Source organism: Myotis yumanensis, unplaced genomic scaffold, assembly GCF_028538775.1.
Source record: "Myotis yumanensis isolate MYYU_CA2020_CCGP unplaced genomic scaffold, mMyoYum1.0.hap1 SCAF_17, whole genome shotgun sequence".
NCBI lineage: Eukaryota > Metazoa > Chordata > Mammalia > Chiroptera > Vespertilionidae > Myotis > Myotis yumanensis.
The window spans coordinates 22,753,951-22,776,479 of NW_027223768.1; the positions used below are offsets into that span (position 1 = coordinate 22,753,951).

The 22,529-nt window shown below is 37.1% G+C and overlaps 1 protein-coding gene across 1 annotated transcript in view; it reads right to left on the bottom strand.

The window, feature by feature from the left end:
- Window positions 1-22,529, bottom strand: part of ACBD6 (acyl-CoA binding domain containing 6) — a 132,760-nt gene that overhangs the window by 60,753 nt on the left and 49,478 nt on the right. Inside the window, exons 5-6 of the mRNA XM_070396639.1 lie at window positions 11,339-11,444; window positions 385-474 (exon numbers count right to left, since the gene is read on the bottom strand). Coding sequence (XP_070252740.1) covers window positions 385-474; window positions 11,339-11,444 — 196 coding nt within the window. The remainder of the gene's footprint in view (window positions 1-384; window positions 475-11,338; window positions 11,445-22,529) is intronic.

Sequence of the window (22,529 nt, forward strand, 5' to 3'; positions counted from 1 at the left end):
TTCACAGAAAAATAAAGCAAAAATACCAGGAAAAATTCTGAACAAGTAGGGAAGGAATTTACCCTAAAAGATATGAAAACATATTTCGAAGCTATAATGCTCTAAAAAGCACAGCATAAGTACATGAACAGAAAAACAGAGCAATGGTACTGAACAGCCCAGAATTACACTGACAGGATGTAGGTAGTGACTGTTTAATGGGCACAAGGTTTCCTTTTGGGTGATGAAAATGTGGAATAAGAGAGTAGTGATGGTTTTATAACACTGTTAAATTAACTAATGCCACTGAACTGTACACTGTACAATAGTTAATGATAAATTTTATGTTAAGTGGATTTGACCTCGATTTTTTAAACAAGCTCCCCCTTCATCAATCACTCTTACCTGAGAGTTAATATCAGCTCTGTATTGTAGCAAGACTGTGACTAGTTCCTTATGTCCTCGATCACATGCCCAATGGAGTAGAGCTCTGCCCTAAAACACAGAAAAAGAGAAATAAATTTGTTAATACAGCTGTGAGGCCATATAAAAAATATAATGTTTTAAGAAAGACAAAGTAATAAGTAAAACTGGGTTAATTATTCTAAGAATGATGATATAAAATGCTCTATGGGAAAAGCAGTAATCTTTTTGGAATCAATGGGCAATCCTGAGTTGTACTTCTAGCCCAATGACTTATGTCAGCCTGATCAATTTCCTCCCAATAGAATGAAAATAAGGGTAATATTTGTTGAATGAGTGAGCTGCAAGATAATTCTTTGAAAATTTTAAAGTACTACTTTATAAATGTAAGATAGTTTTCTTAAATTATCACATTCACCATTTCTGGTGAAAGAAGTCTATTGGATAAAAAAATGAGTACTAAAACGTAGGCAGAAAATATAATCTAAGTGTAGTATATCTAAATATGCTAGTTTATTACTTAAAAATGTAAGAAAATTTAATCAGTTTGAAAGTAAGCATTTCCTCTTAATAGTCCAAATTTACACTCTTAAATATCTCAAAAACACTAGTATTGTTTACTTGGTTCTCTAGCTTCAAACGTTGACTGTGAAACTCACTTGTAAAAGAGAACAGATGATTAACTGTTAGGAGAGAAAGTATAAAACACTACTTTAACTGTTGTCTACCAAAGACTCAGGGTTACTACCAATGTGTTAATTCTATTCTGCACCATCAGAAAATCTTGGTTTAGTTAATGAAAGAAGCTACTTGGTCCAATGAATAAACAAAACCCCAACAACTAAGGGCTTCTTGGAAGCAGTGAGTGATGTATGGCTTAACACTACCTTCTGAGGGTGGTAGTGATGTTGTCATTTTTAAGAACTGGAATGTGTTTCCACATTAAGTTGAAATCCCTGCTTTATGTCATTTTAGAAAAGATTTAAGTAGGACAAAGTGGGATAAAGATGGCTTTAAAGGAAAAAGCACCTTTCAAGAAAGCTTTTCTAAACCCTCTTACTCTCTTTATCTTCCAGCACCTATTCAAGCACCTATTAGTTCAACTAATTAAACTAGGATCCATTCTTGAAAAAACACCAAAAAAATAAAGACAACTTCTTCTCTACAAATCGTTCTTTGCCTTTTCTTTCTTTTGCTCAACTTATTTTTATTTACCTGTCAATATGTTTTCCAATAGGCTTACTCAAAATCCAAACAGGAAGGGAAGCAGAAAATTAAAACATATGGGAAAATCACTCAAAATTTGTTGTAGCAGCAAAACTATTTTGTTCAGAGCCCACTGAGAATTTTTTTTAAATGGAGACAATTCTGCAAGCCAAGTAAAAAAATGTTCTGTTAAGTAGAGAACAGTTTCCTATGTTAAAATTTCTGTAACTCTAATGACCTGCTGTTAGCAAGGCACTAATTTCAAAACTCTCCGTATGAATAATTAGATACCCTAATAAGACTCTCAGAACAAATACCAATATAGAAAATACCCTTTAGTCTAATGTAATTGTTTTACAGCTTTTACATTAAAAGAATCATATAAAATTTCAAAGTCTCTATCATATTTAGTTCTAACTGTAAGTGTACATTTTATGGCTATTAAGTTAAACTATTAACAAGAATTACTACATAGTTAAAATGATGTGTGATACACTTTCACAGGGCACCTACCACAACTACCTACCAGTTAAGCAAGAAAACATAATATTAATATATCTAGTATTTTTACCACAAGATAATTTCTACTCTCCACTAGGTTCCTAATTTCTCCTTAGAATTAACCCAGTAGGGTTACATTGATTAATAATAAAATACAAGTCCTTAGCTGTTCCGATGGGAAAGCAGACAAGGAACACATTTCACTGTTAATGGGAGTTATATTTTAAATTTCCCATATGTGGTGCCAAAAATTTACTTTAGGGGGAACACCTATGACTGGACCTCAGTAGTGATATCCACTTTGGATATATTTTCCAGCAGGGTGGCACTGTACAGCAATGTTTTAAGGAGGAGGATGTGCTCTCAGACACTTACACTATGCTTTTTAACACATTGCTTGACCTGCAATGTAATTAATTTTGGTAACACATTATTTTAATGGTACACTAATTAACCTTGAATTGGAATGAATTCTGACAATGACTTTCTGTAGAAGTGTTGAAGATTATCTACATTAAGACTACTAATGATTAATATTTTTATGCAGTATTAAGAAGCTCAAAAACAAGAACTGGATCAAATATACTTGTAAATAAGCATAGATAAAATAACCAGGCTTTGGAACTTTTGCTTTAAAAATGTTTTGTATTTAAATGAACAAAGACTAGCACAGCCAGGTGTCTGAATGGGATGACACTTTACTTATTCAAATAATAAGTTCCTATAAACATGCTCTAATTTAAGATTATCGGTTCAAATAATAAGATAAGCAATAATCTGCAGAGATACCATCCTCATAGCCATTTATGACAAAATCAGAAACTCAACACCCATGGTTTCTTTCCCTTTTCTCAAGAAAAACATGAATTAGGTGCACAATAAAGTTCTGTTTAAAGACTTTATCCACATTTATGAAGCATTTCACCTATTTTTATATATAACTTTTATCTTCTATGAATGATATAATCTCTTACAAATTTTCAAGTTAAGTTTATTTTTACTGCTACCACAAAAACAATTTACTGCTACTACAAAAAGAACAATTCTTTGTATCTAGTTTTAACAACTCTTCTGCACAAAAACATCCCACAAGTATTCAGGAGATAAGGGAGGAAGGCCATTTTTAAAAGGAACCCTTGTTAGGACACCAGAAGACCACACAAGCACTGTTTGGAGCGCACTGGATAAATTCTGGATTTCAAATATAGTAAAACCCAGGGAGGGTGGTGGCAGGGAGTTCTCATTTATTAACCAAGCAAAGGTACTAATACTGTCCTACCTCAGACAGATGAATGACTCAAAGTGCTTCAAAAGTGCAGGGTGGCAGCTAACCTATTAAGTGGTATTACTTTCACATCTTCTGGAAAATACTGAGTGGGTTTTAATATTTTAAATGCTTCTTTGATATCCTCAGTTACTTGTCCTCAAACCACGTAATTTTTAAAAAATTATATTTTCTTTGGGATATCACAAATTAAATGAAGAGACTATTATAAAACACGTCTTGATGCTTTTATGGTATTTGGAGAATAGATACAAAGCATGTACACCATACATACAGTAGACAAAAACATGTTTAAATTTATAAGACGTGTCACCTTGCCACTGTATCAAAGATGGTATAATAGGGTACTGTCTAATTAGCAAATGAAATACTGCAAACAGGTCAACTTGAAAAACTGAATTTCAATGTACAATTGTAGTAGAGATTGACTTTAGTACCAATAACATGTAATGACTCTGTGTCCTCTACCCCATCCCTAACTTCTCCCCTTTTCTGCTATTACTGTATATAAGTGGCTACAGTGAGAACTCCAACCTAAACCACCATAATGTTAGTGATGTAAGAGTGAAGGAATAAGCAAGGGAGATATGACTTCATCCTGTGTAAAATAAGTAATAACAGCAAAAATAAGTTGCCATGAAAACAGCTCAGATGTCCATTATAAAACAACAGATAAATTATAATATATTCATATGATGGAGTATTACTCAGCAATATAAAGGAAGTACTGATCTATACAACAATATGGATGAATCCCAAAAATATTATGATAAATAAAAGTAGACTCATAAAAAAAGTACATTAGAATTCCATTTATATAAAGTTTGAGAAGAGCAGAACCAATCTATAGAACAATTATCAGAACAGCTGTTACCTTTGAGGAATAAGGAGATAGAACCATCTGGGAAAGAGCATGAGGGAATTTTCTGGGGTGACACTAAGGGTCTTATCTTGATGGGAGTTTCAGTTATACAGGTACATGCATTTGTCAAAAATAATGGAATGTACACTTAAGAATTGTGCATTTCATCGTATATAAATGTTATCGTTAAAGAAAAACTAAATACTGAACTCTAATTAATGATATGTATGCAGAAGCATTTAGAACAGTGGTTCTCAACCTTCCTAATGCTGCGACCCTTTAATACATTTCCTCATGTTGTGGTGACCCCCAAATTCATTGTTACAAATTGAACATAATTAAAGCATAGTGATTAATCACAAAAACAGTATGTAATTATATATGTGTTTTTCAATGGTCTTAGGCGACCCCTGTGAAAGGGTCGTTTGACCCCCAAAGGGGTTGCGACCGACAGGTTGAGAACCGCTGATTTAGAAGGAAGTATACTGTCTGCAAAATACTCTGATAAAAATGCAGCAAAATATGATTGATGGCTGAATAGCGAGATAGGTAAATATTGATAAAACAAGCACATTAGTGGTAGAATCTAGGTAGTTGCAATATAGACATTCACTGTAAAATTCTTTCAACTTTTCTGTATGTTTAAAATGTTTCATAATTAAGTGTTAGATATGTGCCACAGCTTTAAAACAAAGCGAGAAAAAAAAGAAATGGAGTCAAGAGAAAGATGATTTCCCTCAAAATATTTGAAAGGATCAATAAACATATATGGAAAATGGTATAACAATTATACCTTCAAAAGGATAGAAAGGAAAGAATTTAACTTAAAAAATAGCTCAATAAAGGGGATATTGGGGGTGCATTAGATAAGAATCTACGGAAAGCCAATGAATTGTATGAATGCTTTTGGGGGAACCAATGGTAGCTAGCATTGAAATACTGTAATCTATTTTGTTCAAGTGTTGGTATATTGCTACATTGATCCTAAAAATTTAAATTAATGTAAAGATTTAAAATATTATTTAAATATAATCAATAAGCACGCATTTAATGTATATTCTCTATGGTACTGATCTGAGAAATAATGTGCGTGACAAGAATTATGCAGATGTAATTTGTATCTGATGACTGATAATAAATATTCTGCTCACATCACACATACTTTACAAATTATTTAAATAATTCGTTACTCTTAAAAGAAATATATTTTTGAAAAACTGTAAATATTTGGCTCGATGATACAAACTGAATAACCATTAAAAAATTATTATGCTTTCAGATATACTTCTCTACATTTCTTTTCATATTGCCTACCTCAATTTCCACATATTTCTGCAAATGGTTAAAAAATGTAATAAAAGTTACAATTTAAATAAGAAATGAGTACACACAGCACCATGATGCTATAAGCTCAGACCTTAAACATTTGATATGAGGATAGCTTCCCGAATAAATATAACTACAAAACTTTTTCCACTATATATCATAATACACAATCTCCTAATTACTGTATCAGTAGGCAACACCATGTAACTTTCTCAAATTAGAAGTATATGCCTTACTCTAGTAGTTATAATTACAACCTGAATAAATAAAAGATATATATCAGGAACTATACTTATACATAATAAAATAACTTAATTATGAAATATTAATATTTTATTTAAAAGGCAACTTACATATGTTCATGTGCTATAATAGTTACAGATCCAAATATTCATTTCAGGCAATATAATAATTGTGCTTATTTCAAATATGTGGGGATGCAAATGTAGCATATTTCATGACTATAATTAAATTTATTTATGTGCTCATAGCAAATTTTAAGTGTAATAATTTTTAGTCATCTAAGGGCAAGACTAAAATTGAGTTGAATCTGCAGGATAAACACTTTAAATACAGTCTTACACCATCCCAAAAAATCTTAGGCAATCAGTAGTGAAATATCTCAAGTTCATATATCACATAGATAAACACAAAGAATGGGATATCTTCTCAAAAATGTAATTGTTCCCCAACCTATTATAGAGAAATGCCATTTTTCTGATAAAGGGGTTAAAAGTATTTAGTTAGCAACTTAACTTTGAAGTTATATACTTTTAGTCCACCACCAACGCTTACCAAGTTGTTGTTTTATTTGCTAGAGCTTGAAATATCATTAAGCAGTATCATTTATCTTATTTAGGACGTTAAGTTTAATTCTCATTTTAAGCTCTCATCTCCCTCATGTTCTTAAATTAATTCATACAAATCCCTGATTAATAATAGAAGGGCTTGCCATCAGTATTCAAAGCCCAGCCTGTGCTGTCATGGCTGAGAGGGCAGAAATCTGCTTGGAGCAATGAGAGAACCCAACTGAATTCTTGGCGTCTCAGTCTATGAATGTGTAAGCACTTCATCGAATGTTCTGGCAGGCTGGGGTAAAGGTAGCTGCATGGGTAACAAACTGGAAAACCTGGGAAGCTACTATATCAAAGTAACTGAATGATACAGAAGCAATGCATTTACAAGTTTTCCTTTTCTTTTCACCAAAAAAGGGTGTTATTAGTGTAAGCTGTTTGTGTTCTAAACATTTATGTTATCCCTTTCACTGCTGTCCAATAATCTTTGCAAAGGTCATGTGTGAATCTGATTTTCAGTACTATTTTTACATTTATCCAAACCCAGAGAAGGTACAACACCAAGAATCAACCCTGAGGTAAACTAGGAACTTGGGTGGTTCTGATATCTCAATGTAGGTTCATCCTTGGTAAAAAAAGAAAAATTACCATTCTGATGAGTGATATTAATAAAGGAGGAGGCTCTACATGTGTGGGGTATGGAGGTACGTGGGAAATCTTTGTACCTTCTTCTCGATTTTATTGTAAACCTAAAACTGCTCTAAAAAATTAAGTTAAAAAAAAAGAGGTGAGTGGCTTCTTCATTCATCTTTTCATTATAGTCTCATTCTTTATTCATATTATTCATTAAGAATAATCAAGGTAACTAAAATTTATTGAGTGCTTACTATTTATGTGTCAGATACTATTTACTTGCTTTATATATATTAACTCATTTAACCCTCAGACACAGGTGCTATTATTATTACCATTTTACACATTAGGAAACTAAATCACAGAAAAACGAAATCACAGAAAGGATATACAGCTAGAAAGTAACAGCGCTAAGACTTGAACCTATGTAGTCCAGCTCATCACCATTATATTATACTGCTTCTAGTTATTCATTCTTTCAATCATCCATTAATTCATCTTTTTTTAAAGTTTTATTCCTTGTTCCCTCCTAACTTTTATTTTATTTTTGTTAATCTTCACCTGAGGATATTTTTCCATTGACTTTTAGAGGGAGGGAGGGAGGGAGGGGGAGAGATAGTCAGTGGGGGAGGAAGGCAGAGGGAAAGGGAGGAAGAGAAAGATACAGAAACATAAATGTGAGAGAAACACATCGATTGGTTGCCTCCTGCAAACACCCCAACCAGGGCCAGGGATCAAACCTGCAACCTAGGCATGTGCCCTTGACTGAAATCGAACCCAAGACTCTTAGGTGCATTGTGTCACCGGCCAGGGCAATTCATCTTTTTTTTTTTTTTGAGCATTTGGAATATGCTAAAACTCTAATGGAAACATTTTCAACAAGGAAGATCTCAAAACATTTACTTTCTCAGGCAGTTATTGAAGGAAATACTGCATCAAAGCCAGGAAATGAGTAAGGGAGGGAGATACTCCATCAAAACAGGAAAATAAACAGTAAGAGATGAAGACCTAGGATCAGAAAACAGAAGAATCCAGAAGAAAGGGGAAGAGAATTCCCAGGACAGGATGACATCTATGCAACAGGTCTGGAGAGTAGCCAGTCTGCATTATAGATGAAGGAAAGAGGTTTTCAGAAGGAACATTGCTAAAAAATATATGGCATTGAATACCTAATGTGTTTGTACAGAAAAGACCTCTGTTGGGCAATCTGAGGAAAAAATTAATGGCAGAAACATAGAAAATATAAAAACAAAGAAAAGAGGCAATTATTAACCTTGAGTAAAACAAAATGTTGTCCCCGGTATGCAGACTGTATTTTTCATAACTATGTAATTATTCATTCTCTTCCCACCCTCGCCTTTCTTCTCTATAATCAAAGCAGACTTCCTACCATTACTGCCCTGGGACTTGCCCTTGTAACTTGTTTTGGCCAAAGGACTCTGAGTAGATGTGACACATGCCTCATCCAAGCAAAATCTTTAAATGTATTTGTGGATCTGGTCTTTCTGCCTTTAGTTTCTGCCCCTATCTATTGAGATAGGATCTCAGAATGAGAAAATACACAAAATCAAGATGAACTGATCCCAAACAAGGCTAGCAGAACCCAGCAGAGCCTCAAGTGACCCCAAAACCCTTTTGAAATATGAGAGAGAAAAAAAAATGTTTTTGTTAGCCAATGAAATTTGGGGTTGTTTTTGCTACAGCAAAAGCTAACACATATAGTACAATCCATAGCTCAACAATGGACAATATTTATGTAGTCATAATATAACTAATTATATTACACTAGAGGCCTGGTGTACAAAAATTCGTACACTCTGGGAGGTCCCTCAGCCTGACCTGCACCCTCTTGCAGTCTGAGACCCCTCGGGGTATGTCCACCTGCCAGCTTAGGCCCGCTCCCAGGGGGACTGGGCCTAAGCTGGCAGTCATAGACATCCCTCTGGCAGCCTGGGAGTTCTTAGGGGATGTCCACCTGCCGGCTTAGGCCCGCTCCCCAGGAGATCGGGCCTAAGCTGGCAGTCAAACATCCCTCTGGTAGCCCGGGAGCCCCTGGCAGTGGGGAGCGGGCCTAAGCCACAGTCAGACATCCTTAGCACTGCTAAGGAGACGGGAGAGGCTACCACCACTACTGCTGTGCTTGCAGCCGTCAGCCCGGCTTATGGCTGAGCAGAGCTCCCCCTGTGGGAGCACACTGATGACCAGGGGCCAGCTCCTGTGTTGAGCAGTGCGTGTCATAGTGACCAGTCGTTCCTGGGTCGTTCCGCTGTTAGGGTCAATTTGCATTTTACCCCTTTATTATATAGGATTATGTAGGTAAACTGCAAAAGAAACAACTAAAAGAATGGAAAATTTTTGCCTCAAGGGAGCTAGAATCAAATGTGAGAAGGATGCAGGTAAGGGAGTACTTTTTTGTTTTAAGACATAATTTGATATTCTTTGAACTATTCACATGTATTAATTTTATAAAAAATCTTAACTCAGGAGCACAAAAATAAGAAAAGACAATAAAATCAAAGGAAATAATCATGCCTGATTCCCTAAGAAAAAGTATTCTGATCCTGAAAGGCAAAGACCCTTAGCTGGAATCATGACCTAGTTTTATTATTTCACAATCTGGCATCTACTTTTCTCTAGCTACATTTTTCTTGATGGTTTGTTTCAATACTTAGGAGAAAACAAACAGTATTACTGGTTCCCCTTTACTATAGAATTACAGCCTTACATTTTCAGTTCTAGATGTCATTGACAATATGTTACAGGAAAGATGTTGCCTTAAGTGAGATAATACCGAGTGGGACAAAAGTAGGTTTACAGTTGTTCATATGGAAAATAATAATTAATAAAGAATAAACTGTTTTGCATAATCACAAAGGGCTATCCTATACAGAGAGCTCTCAATTAATACATAAGTTGATCATTTATCTACTCTACACATCATCTATGATCACTGCATGCCCTTTTCCTAACAATTGCCACCTGCTGGTCATTTCAATCAGCTTTCACTGTATTACCAAAGAATGAGAAAAATAATTAAAAGTGAATTAAAGTTTGCATCTTTTTTAAAAACTAAAATTCAGGGACAATTTAAGCTCAATAAATAGTATTATTCACAAAACAAATAAACTTAAGAAATAATATATTTTACAAAATATATTTAAATAGTGGGTCCACATTTAAATGATTGGATTTACCAAAATTCTGAGTTTTCTAGAAATATACTTATTGAGTAAAGGACAATATACCATTTAAGATATAATGATAGAGAACACTAAAGCTATTTATAATATTTCTTTATATATATATATTTTTTATTGATTTTAGAAAGGAGCAAGAGGGAGAGACAGACAGAAACATCAATGAGAGTCATTGATTGGCCGCCTCCTAAACACCCCACACCAGGGATTGAGCATGCAATCTGCATGTGCCCCGACTGAGAATTGAACCCTGACCTCTATGTTCATAGGTTGACGCTCAACCACTGAGCAACGCCAGCTGGGCTAAATATTTTTATACTGGAGGCCTGATGCATGAAATTCATACAAGAGTAGGCCTTCCTTCCCCCAGCTGCTGGCACTGGCTTCCCTCTGGCACCCAGGACCCAGGCTTCTCTCCGGCCGCCGGCAGGCACCCAGGACCGGCTGGGGCTTCCCTCCAGCCGCCGGCAGGCACCCAGGACCGGCTGGGGCTTCCCTCCAGCTGCCAGCAGGCACCCCGGACCCAAGCTTTCCTCCAGCTGCCAGCAGGCACCCAGGACCGGCTGGGGCTTCCCTCCAGCTGCCAGCAGGCACCCCGGACCCAAGCTTCCCTCCAGCTGCCAGCAGGCACCCCGGACCCAAGCTTTCCTCCGGCCGCCGGCAGGCACCCAGGACCGGCTGGGGCTTCCCTCCAGCTGCCGACAGGCACCCCGGACCCAGGCTTTCCTCCAGCTGCCAGCAGGCACCCAGGACCCAGGGCTTCCCTCGCAGCCCCAGCTTCATCCAGAAGGTCGTCCAGAAGGATGTCCGGCTGAATTAGCACATTATGCTTTTATTATTACAGATTTTCTATAGATCTTACTTGTGTTAACTGTCTCTCCCTTTATCATAAACAAATATGAATTATTTGAGTGCAAGTTTCACATAGTAGCTTCTGTGCCATGACAGAAATATGATGGCTACATACACAGGAAGTATCTTCACTGGCTGACACCATCTCATTTAGATATTCTGACATTCTCTTAACCATACTGTTCTTTGAATTGTAGTTCACAGGCCTGCCATTTAGAAAAAAGCACTGGGGCAGAACAAGAAAGCATAAGAATATAATTACAGGGCATGTTTTTCATACCTCTTCATCTTTCATATTCACATCCACATTTTTTGATTTGATGACTTTGGATATATGGTCAATGTTGTTTTCTCTGCAGTAATCAAATATGTTTTTGTCTTCTTCCCTAATGAGAGTAAAAATAAAAAGTCACATATTTTTAATACAACCTGATTGCTGCTGACAAACATTAATAAAATCTGTTTTTATAAAGGATTTTACATGAACAATAATGGATTTTCAATAAGACATAATACATCCAACCTCTGAAAAAGACGAAAGTTCTTATCTATCTACACTAATAAAAGATAAACATGCAAATTGACTGCACCTTTTGCTATGCCTTAAGCCATGCCCACCAGCCAATCAGAGCAACTATATGCAAATTAACCCAACCAAGATGGCGGCTGGCAGCCATGGAGCTGGAGCAAGCAGGAGGCTTGGCTGCCCCAATGATGGAGGAAGCCAAGCTTCCCGCTTGCCACAGCGGGCTCTGAGCTCCACTCAAAGCAACCAAGTTTCAATTATAGAAGGTAAATAAATCCCAGATACCTGCTTTCAGCCTGCTGTGGCCATGGAGCTGAAGCGAGCAGGAGGCTTCCCTCCCGCCTGCCCTGGCCTGCTCTGAGCTCCTCTCAAGGCTACAAAGTTTCAAAAAGTTTCTTTTTATCCCAGAATAAAAAGAAAAAAAAAAGAAAAAAAGGAGAGGCTGGGAGCTTCCGTCGCCGGGGGGCTTGGCCAGCCTGAAAACGGCACTCAGCCCGTCACCCAGACTGGCCAGGCACCCCAGAAGGACCCCCACCCTAAAGGGGGCCAGCCTGAAAACAGCCATCAGCCCCTCACCCAGGCTGGCCAAACCTCCGTGGGGTGAGGGTCCCCATTGGAGGGGGGGGGGAAGCTTGACCAGCCTGCAAACAGCCATTAACCCCTCACCCAGGCTGGACAGGCACCCCAGTGGGAACCCCCACCCTGAAGGGGGTGTGACCAGCCTGCAAACAGCCATCAGCCCCTCACCCAGGCTGGCCAGGCACCCCAGCGGGACACCCACCCTGATCCGGGACATCCTTCAGGGCAAACCAGCCGGCCCCCACCCATGCACCAGGCCTCTATCCTATATAATAAAAAGGTAATATGCAAACTGACCCTAACAGCAGAAAGACTGGGAATGACTGGTCACTATGACACACACTGACCACCAAGGGGCAGACGCTCATGCAGGAGCTGGCCCCTGGTGGTCTGTGCGCTCCCACAGGGGGAGCTCTGCTCAGCCACAAGCCAGGCTGACAGCTGCCAGTACAGAGGTGGTGGTGGGAGCCTCTCCAGCTTCCTCAGCAGCGCTAAGGATGTCCAACTGCAGCTTAGGCCTGCTCCCCACTGGCAAGTGGACATCACCCGAGGGCTCCCGGCTGCCAGAGGGATGTCTGACTGCCAGCTTAGGCCCAATCCCCCAGGGAGCGGGCCTAAGCCAGCAGGTGGACATCCTCCGAGGGGTCCCAGACAGCAAGAGGGCATAGGTCGGGCTGAGGGACACCCCCCGAGTGCACAAATTTTTGTGCACTGGGCCTCTAGTATATATATAAAACCCTAAGCAACCGGTCAACCGTTCGACAAGTCACTATGACGTGCACTGACCACCAAGGGGCAGACGCTCAACGCAGGAGCTGCCCCCTCGTGGTCAGTGTACTCCCACAGTGGGAATGATGCTCAGTGAGCTTACCAAGTGCCAGTAGCAACAGGTGCAGCGTGGCCCGGATGAGTGGGAGCAGCGCAGCGCCCTGCCTGGGTTTGGGCTCCTCCCTGGTCGCCTGCCACTTCATGCACTACTACATCCCCTGAAGGGTCCCAGATTGCAAGAGGGCGCAGGCCAGGATGAGTGACCCCACCGGTGCATGAATCCATGCACCAGGCCTCTAGTCAACTATAATTGTAAGGAAATGCTTCACTGCTTTAACAAGTCACACCAGCACAATAACATAACAACTTTAGTAGATGATCTCAGTGCTCTTTTCCTCCCCCAGTTACTTTCACACACTGACAGGCACATACTTCCTTTGTGTTAGAATTTTCCATTGTAGCACTGAGATAAGAAGCACTGTAATGTCTACACAGAGGCATCAAAAGATCAGAATACAGCTTACTGCTTGTCTTAAAGAACAATAGAATGACAAGTTGATTGTTACTCAAATTTTATATACACACACACACACACACACACACAAGTAATTTTCCTAAAGGAAAGATAATTAGAGCATCACAAAATTCAGAAATCCTACATGAGATAATAGAAACAAAGACTGGGAACAAACTCTGAGAAGCATACTAGGTATCCAACACCATTCTAAGTACATGTACTTAGAATTAATGTACACTTATCCAACAACTTCAGAAAGAACAAGGAGAGATTACATGATCCTCCAAATGGCATCGAATTTACCAAAGGTAGAACAAGAGAGCTAGAACTCACTCAGATCAATTGATTTTATATATAGTACATTTTTCTATTATATCTAGCTACATCTCGACTAGTCAACTGTAATCTATTCTACACACAAAAGCAGTTCCTAACATGAGGTCTTTGAGTTCCCTAAAATAGGATACAGAACTATCTATGTAAATGCATGTGCATTTTTCTGAATGTGTGTGTTGTGTGTTTCTCTGTGTGTGTGTGTGGGGGGGGCGGTGTTGAGGGGAAGGTAGCTTCAATGAGATTCTCAAAAGGATAAATCCTTTGGAATATTAAAATGAAACTGTTTCCTATGTGGACTGCATTTTCTGGTCAGGCTTAAAAAATGCAATTTGAGCTCTAAAAACTAGTGTTTTATAATCTCAAGACCATGCTTCCATTCATCAGAAATTAAGGCATCTAGCCATAGGAGTCCTCCTATTTTAAAAGCCAATTTAAATACTTTATACCCTATAAAAAATATTTTCAGTCAGAGGTAATTACATTAAAATACACTACTTTGGCCTTATTCATCTAAGTTTTCCTTATGCATTTGATGTATTCAGTTGAGCACTTACTACATGCAAGGCACTGGGCAAGATTCTGTTGGTAATAGGTAACTAGGATAAGCAAAAAGCTTTGCATTCAATATATGCACAGTAGAGTTGGGATGATATTATCGATACACCAGTAACATAGGGTATAACTGGATCTTTAGAAAGGCCTAAAAAAGTACAGAGGAGAAACAGTCTGCCTCAAGCTGGAGAAAATGAGGTACATGTGCAGGAAGAAATCATGTTTAAAAGCAAAACAGAGGTGAGCAAAAGTAGGTTTATAGTTGCTCATATGGAAAATAACACAATAATAAATAATGCAAGAATACACTTGTGTTTCACATATTCACAACTGCAAACCTACTTTTATGGTCTCTTGAAAATGTCCATTTTGTAGAAGAGAAAAATGCTTTTCTAGATTACCTACTCTGAAAGAAATTAGAGAAGTCTGAGGCTAAAACCCCAGAAAGGAGAAGTCTGATTTTAAAAATTAAGGTTGCCAATAGTACCACTTTAGCTATATTTAGCTACAACCAAAAAACACAGTTTCTATGAAAACATGTATTCAGAATACCAACTTGGTAATAATAGGGACCTATTTTCCTCCAGTACAGTAACAGAGACCCCTCTAATTCAAGAGGCAGCAACTTCAACTGTGAGAGAAAGAGCTGTGTCATTTTAAGTCATCATATAAAATATACTACTTACCAATTGTTTTGAATTTGAAAATAATGGGGAGTTCATGGTGGGGCACAGAAAGGAAAGTAAGGAGGACCCTTGGGATGTCAGTTACTCATACCCAATAACATGGAACGGCTATTCATAGATAAGAAAACCTTCTGCGTGGTCTCTTTTCCTGAATCTCAAATGTGCATGTACACCTATGTCTTAAACAGTGTACAAGAGTAAATATAGTACAAACATATTCAAATTTTTATTTTGCTTAATATATTGTCAATGTTCCTTATGTGCATCAAATATTCTGATTTGGTATAAGAGTTTTTGGAGGGCAGAGGCAGTTTTTCATCTGAATACCTGCTTATTGTCTGTACTTTATCATTGCTAAATATGTCAGGCACACAGAAGTATTTAGAAAATACTTCAGGGTAGAGTATACAATGTAAATTAAATATCAAGAAGAAATTCAATAAAATCACCAACAATATGATACAAAGTTGAATGACTAATATTAAAAAAATTAAGTGATAATGCTTGGGCTTAGTTGTTGAGTAGTTCTCTATCCTCACTCCAAGTCTGACTTATCTTACTTGCCAGCAACCAAGCTGTCAATACAATGTCACCACCTAGTGGCCAAAATGGAGAAACATCGGGAGCACTATCTTTCCATATCTCCTTTCTTGCCCCTAACAAGATTATGTACAATATACAAATCAAATTCTCTCTTTCCCCTCTACATTTCCCTGTCAATACAGTCTCCCAGAGGCAAACTCCCCTTCTGGATCCATACTTAAAGGAAACATGTGCAAGTGATTCCAACCATTACCAAATACAGGAGAGCCTTAATACATGTTAGTGCCCTTTTACATGTTCTCAACTTATCTCCCTTTCTCTTATAATTCTTACCCAGTTATTGTTCTCCCTCTTTCCTCAATATAAGAGGTAAAATTATCATATCTGTTCTTTATGGATGAGTATGAGTTATGTTTGTGACTACTTTCAAGGATGTAGTCCCTCCCCACATTATTCCTAGCACAAGACAGATGTCTCTCTTTAGATTACTCCCAATTTCCCGAAAATGACAGAAAATATATTTGTATATTTGAAGGAAAAAAATCACCGGCTCTCTTTGAAAAATAAAGGCACACCCTTATGAGAAAGAGGGATGGTGTTTAAGTATGGTCATCTTTCATCTACACCAGGAAGACTAGAATCTTGCCCATTCCTAGATATGCGATGTACCACTTTCTACAAAGACTACATTTCCCTATCAAAAGAATATTTCAAATACTGTAGTCAAGTTTCATGGCAGGCGACCCACAGGTTGAGAACCGCTGTTCTAGGAAGTAAACCCAAAAGACTGTACTAAGAATTAGCAAACTACTATTAATTAAACTTGTTACTCTTTGCATGAAAATACTGTTTAACATACTAGGAACGGTTTGTACTGCCTCAGGATATAAAGTCTTCCATGGTACCAAATAAAGGGACAATTTGGGTAAAACTTTGGTGTTGGGAAGCCCTCTATAACTAACGTTAGAGGATGAAAGAAGTGAAATGAACAAAACAAAAAGCAGACTTGATGTTAAACCCTGTCTCATTCTAATAGAAATATTCATCTGTTAAACTACGTATTTTTAAAAACTTAGCTCACTGACACATTTTCAATAAAAATTACCTTATGTTTAATAATTATTTAACAAAATTTATTTGTATATCAACTGTATAGAAATAATTGTAACTCAAATGAGAAAAAAAGTTAATGCTTTAAAGCTTTGGGGTAACAAAAATTTAAAATTTTTTAAAAGACTAACTCATATACATATTTTTGTTGCAGAGAATTATGAGTGTGATAAGGTTACACGAAATATATTACTTTGAAATAAAATTATGTGGGAGAAGTAGAAAAATGACGTAAAATTTCTGTTAAAGAACTTGTTCATGTATTTTTAAGTCAAGATCAGAATTTTATTTAATTAAACTTTATTTTGAGACCGTTGAAGATTTGCATGCAGTTGTAAGAAAGAATAGATCTTTTGGACCATTTTCCCAGTTTCTCTCAATGGTAGCATGTTCTTGTATTTTTTTTTTTTTAAAGGGTATCATTACAGCACTTAGATTCCTTTGGATATATCTAAAAAATGATGTTTATTTTACATTTTCATTATTTACAAAATGCCAGAGATTATGCCCTTGAAAATTATTTAAGTTTTTAAGTAATTTTTTTAGATATCTTAAAAAATGTAAAAGGGAACATAGTCTTTCAAAATTATCTTAGGGACTACATCAGCAAGAAGATTTTTTGAGTACCACGTCACTAACCCAATATTTTAGAAAGCAGAAGAGGCCCAAAGCAAGGAGCAGGCTAATCAAGGATGATCAAAGAAAGCTGTATAGGAGACTTGACATGACAGCCTAGCTTTGAAGGATGAGATGACAACGCAGGTGGGTAACTGAAGGATTCTGAAGAAATGAAAGGAAAGTATCACCAAAATGAAGTGTTCAGGGGAACCTCAAGCACTTGGTTATGGTCGGGTATTGGGAGATAAGGTTAGAGGGATATGCTGAACATAGATCACAAAGAGCCTTGGCACACTCACTGCATATAAGGTAAGAAACTAATGTAGGTAATGAGTTAGCAGGAGAACAAAATAGTTATTCACCTTCCAAAACCTGGAATAAAGGGAAACAAAATTGCCCTCTTAAAGTTAAACTAAACTAAATAAGCTACTAATGAGAGGAAAAAGGAATGTTTCCCAGGTAGACATGAAGAGCTACTTGATTCAGACATCTAAAAAAACAAAGAGACAACTAATGGGGGAAAAGTTAGTGATGCCAATTTAAACACAGACCAAAAGAAACAATCTAAGGAAAAGAGCATTCTGAAGTATTTCTCTGCTGGGAGATGGTTTGCTCAGGAGGCCTCATTAGAACCTTGGTGAAGCTGGTGTGTAAGGCTTATATGGGAGGAGCAAAAGAGATAAAGTCAATTCCTAACTCAGGGATTGAACAGTAGTCATAGCTGTCATATTTAGCACATGAAAAGTCCCAATTTTTAATTAACATTTAATTCAAATTTTAGATGTTAATTTCACCTTTGTAAAACATTCAATCTTACCAAAGACCATAAATGAGAGCCTATACTATGATCCCCAGGTAAAACTTGCAAATAGTACAGTATTCTTTCTGAAATACCTTGATCCTAAGTCCTGAAGGAGGCAAAACACTTGAGCAGTAACTATGTTCAAGAAGCCTAGAATTCAGACCAAGGCATTTAAGAAACTGTTTTTTTGTTGTTCTTAAAATCCTGGATAACAAATAGTCACTTAGAAATTGTTCTTAAGTTGCCAGATTTCATTGATTCTAAAATACATTTTTTTTTATATTTTAATGTTTCTGGTAGATCTTACAATGTGTGACATCTTATAATTGATTAGTGGCTTTTAAAAAATGGTGTTCTAAAACCAATGGTGCTTTAGAGTCAAAGAAGTAATAGGATAGGTTCAAACTACACAGTGCCAAATGGACAAGTGAACTATGACTGAAAGAATTCATACAGGGTATACTGAATCACAATCCTCCAACTCAGAATGCTTGCTACTCGAACTGCAATTGGGATCAGTTATGGGAAATAACCAGTTAGTTCCTCCCCTCCTGCTACGTGACATGGCAACATCTTCTTTCACCAAGTAATAACTATTTTCAGACTGCGATATATAAGCAGTGTACCTAAAGGACTAGAAAACTCGAAAAGCCTCAAATACAAAGTTCTGTTTATTATTTTATTTATATTGTTAATCTGTAATTAACATATTTTTCTCAAGCAAGCAATGACAAAGGGAAGACCAATGTATACTTCTTGTAAATAACACATTATACTAGAAAAGTTATTTAGCCATGATTCATAAACACACCAGTTACCGAAAATAAATTTTCACCTCTTAAAATCTGCTTAACTCTAAAAAAGTTGGTTGAAAATTTGATACTTTTAATGCCTATAAGAAAAAACAGTTCAATTCTGATCAATTCTTGCAAAACCAGTGGCCACATCTATAGAAAAATCTATAGAATCCCTTGACTAACAGGCTCTGCAGAGCTGAGTTATATTCTCAACCATTAAGGTAAGTCTAAAATCAATAGAAACAATTAATCCAAAGAAAACATCATCATCATCATCATCATCAGGACACTGATAAATGAAAGACTATACTCTCTAATTTTACCAGTAAAGCACATTTTTAAAAACACTAAGTAGAATGAGATTTAATTCAAAATTTAAACTGAAGATATTTAGTACATTAATATAATAACAACTGTCAAATTCGATTTCATCAGTTGGAGATTACAACTGTAGCAGTTAAGAGCAGAGTTACAACCACGTGACCTTGGGCAAGTAACCTAACTTCTCTGAGTCTCAGTTTCCTCATCTATAAAATACAGATATAGTGGGGCCTTGACTTATGAGTGTCCCGACTAACGAGTTTTTCGAGATATGAGCCGTCTCTCGGCTGATTTTTTGCTTTGAGTTGCGAGCTAAAATTCGGGTTACGAGCCAGCTTCAGATACCCCACTGCTAGTTGGCGCAGCGAACGTCACAGTGAACGCCACAACATCAGCCCAGCATCACGTGTCTCACTCGTTCACTTTATGTTTTGACATACAAGTAATTTGAGTCATGAGCTCCGTCACGGAACGAATTAAACTCGTAAGTCAAGGCCCCACTGTACAGTATTAATAATACCTACAGCTCATAGGATCATTCTGGTTACTAGCTTACAAGAAGTAGTCAATAAATGTTAGCAATTTTACCAAAAGTTTTTAGCATATACTGTAAGCTGGGGTTATGTATCATATATCCTTATATAACACTATCAATCAATTCATCTATTGACTTTCAAGGAAATAAAAATAAGCCAATGTAGTTGGAGTAGAGTGAACAAAGAGGTGGTGCAGAGGGGAAAATTGGCATTAGATGAAGATGATGAGGGCCCTATAAGACATGCTAAGGATTTAAAATTTTATCCCAAGTGCTATAGGAAATCATTAAAAGGTTTTAAGCGGGAGAGTGATATGATGAGATCTGAGTTATAAATCCGGGGAAGAGACAGCACAGGAAGAGAGAAATCCAGTTTCAAACCGTTCTGTAGTGTCCTGGCCAAGAGACAATGATTGTTTAAGAGTAGCGATGATCATGCAAAGGGCATGATAGTGGCAGTAATAAAAAGTAGAAGAGCCGAAACCGGTTTGGCTCAGTGGATAGAGCGTCGGCCTGCGGACTGAGGGGTCCCGGGTTCGATTCCGGTCAAGGGCATGTACCTGGGTTGCGGGCACATCCCCAGTGGGAGATGTGCGGGAGGCAGCTGATCGATGTTTCTCTCTCATCGATGTTTCTAATTCTCTCTCTCTCTCCCTTCCTCTCTGTAAAAGATCAATAAAATATATTAAAAAAAAAAAGTAGAAGAATGTGCATTATTTTTGAACCTGAAGAAACAGAATTTCTAATATGTTAGGGGATGAGAGAGTAGAACAATATGACAGACTTAGAAACAACATACCCGTAGTATACACATCTTGATATGTGTACACACACATACATACACTAAATTATGTAAACAAGTCTAAGTGCTTAGTATTTCACAGGTACCACTTATAGAAAAAGAAGAAAAATATTAGAAGAAAGGGTAGACAGAAAAGAGAGAACAAAGTAGAGAAAAGGAAAAGGGGGAAGAAAAAAGAAAGGAGAGAGGAAGAGAAAGTTACGGATTGGTTTCAGTTGTTGAATGATTCTCTTCCTCAGAAAAGGCTGTTGATCTGCAAACAGGTAGATGTGCCTATATGCTTGGTTGACATCATGACACAGGAGCTAAATAAAGCGCATAAGAAAAGGGTGAATATGAGAGCCAGGAGACTTTTACAACAGTTACTGTTTATGTCAAGACCCATTTGTCTCAAGGGACCCATTTTCACATAATCTATAATTATCTCTTCGCTTTAATCGCCTTGTCATTCCTGAGGCTCTCATGGGCACTGGAAGAGGAAAAGCTCATTAACTAAACCTTTTCTCCTCTCTCCAGCCACCCATGGCTTTTAATTGCTTGGTGTGTTATTATCTAGGAGTGCAACTGGGATCATTTTCATAAGAAAGGGAGGTAGAGACGAGGAAGGGAGCCATGAGTCCCTGAGGTATGCACCACAGACAAACCTTTGCTTTCTCAATTATTTATGCCAGCTGAGGTTTTACAGGCTGAATAAATCCATAACTCAAGTTCATTCTAAGCAGTCAGATTCTCAAGGGGGCGTTTTCCACTTGCCTATCCACACTTGTGTAGTCCTCAAAGAATAACCAGAATGTAACAAGACATATGTCATCCAATTTATCACCTATCACCAAAGTCTTAACACAATGTTGGTCATGGGCAACACAGTGAAATAGGGAAGGATTTCACTATTACCAGCTAAACAGATGAAAGGAAGCAAGATAATCTTTTTGGTGCTAAGGGCAGTAGTGTTAATGGGACAGTGGTATCCCAGAGTGATTTAACTTATTGGAAGCATAAAAATCCAAATTTTCAATTAAAAAAAATACTAATGAAGCCTATGAATCTTATAGATTTGTTAAAAACAGAAAGAAAACCCCACAAAGAGATTGCTATAAGGCTCTGAATAAATAACTACATGGAATTTTATACCATTTCATTTTATAAGTCACTTACAATAGCTTTTTCTCCAATCATACTCTTTTAGAGTACAATATTATATAAGTGACAGGCTTTTAAACTACTTTTATTCAGTTCGTATTTTCACCAAAAATTATAAAATTAAAGCATAAAATAATCACATTCATTTTTGTTTTTAATACTTATATCCTCCATTTTATAATCAGAACTAAAGAGCAGCCAATGAAGAGATATTTCTAAAATATTTTCAAAATCCATTATTGTTTAAAATTTTTAACTTTATAAGTCAATAATGAAAGAATCTCTTTAAAATTCTACAGGCTTTTGTGTCTGACCACAGCAGTGACCTCTGGTATTTTCTGCCAAAACAGTTCATTTGTCTCACAGAACAACTAATCAATTCTAGAGCCCATCAATCATCTTAGCTGTATACTGCTCTGGTCTTGCTTAAAGAAGGTCCAGATGGCTGCCTGTGTAAGTGGGATTAATAAAATTCTGATAGATTACATAGCACCAAACTACAAAATATAACAGGGAAGATCAACTCTTACTGCAGGGTGAGATGGATACTTATAGGCTTCATGTATTGTATTTTTAATTCTTGTTCTAATTCTAGATAAAACTTTATGTGCCAACTTCTAGATAAAACCTTCCATGTATACAACTCACCCAAGTGTTTATTAAGTCACTATATGTAGTACAGAACCAACTGACTCTTTGCAAAGTCCTAAGCTTATTTACCAGAGCTTTTTCTGCCAGTCCTCAGTATAAATGAAACACAACAGATCTCAAGACTAGAGTAACTGTGAGGGACAAGATTTCTGACTCTCTTGCTTCTATAGTTCCAAACACAAATCTAA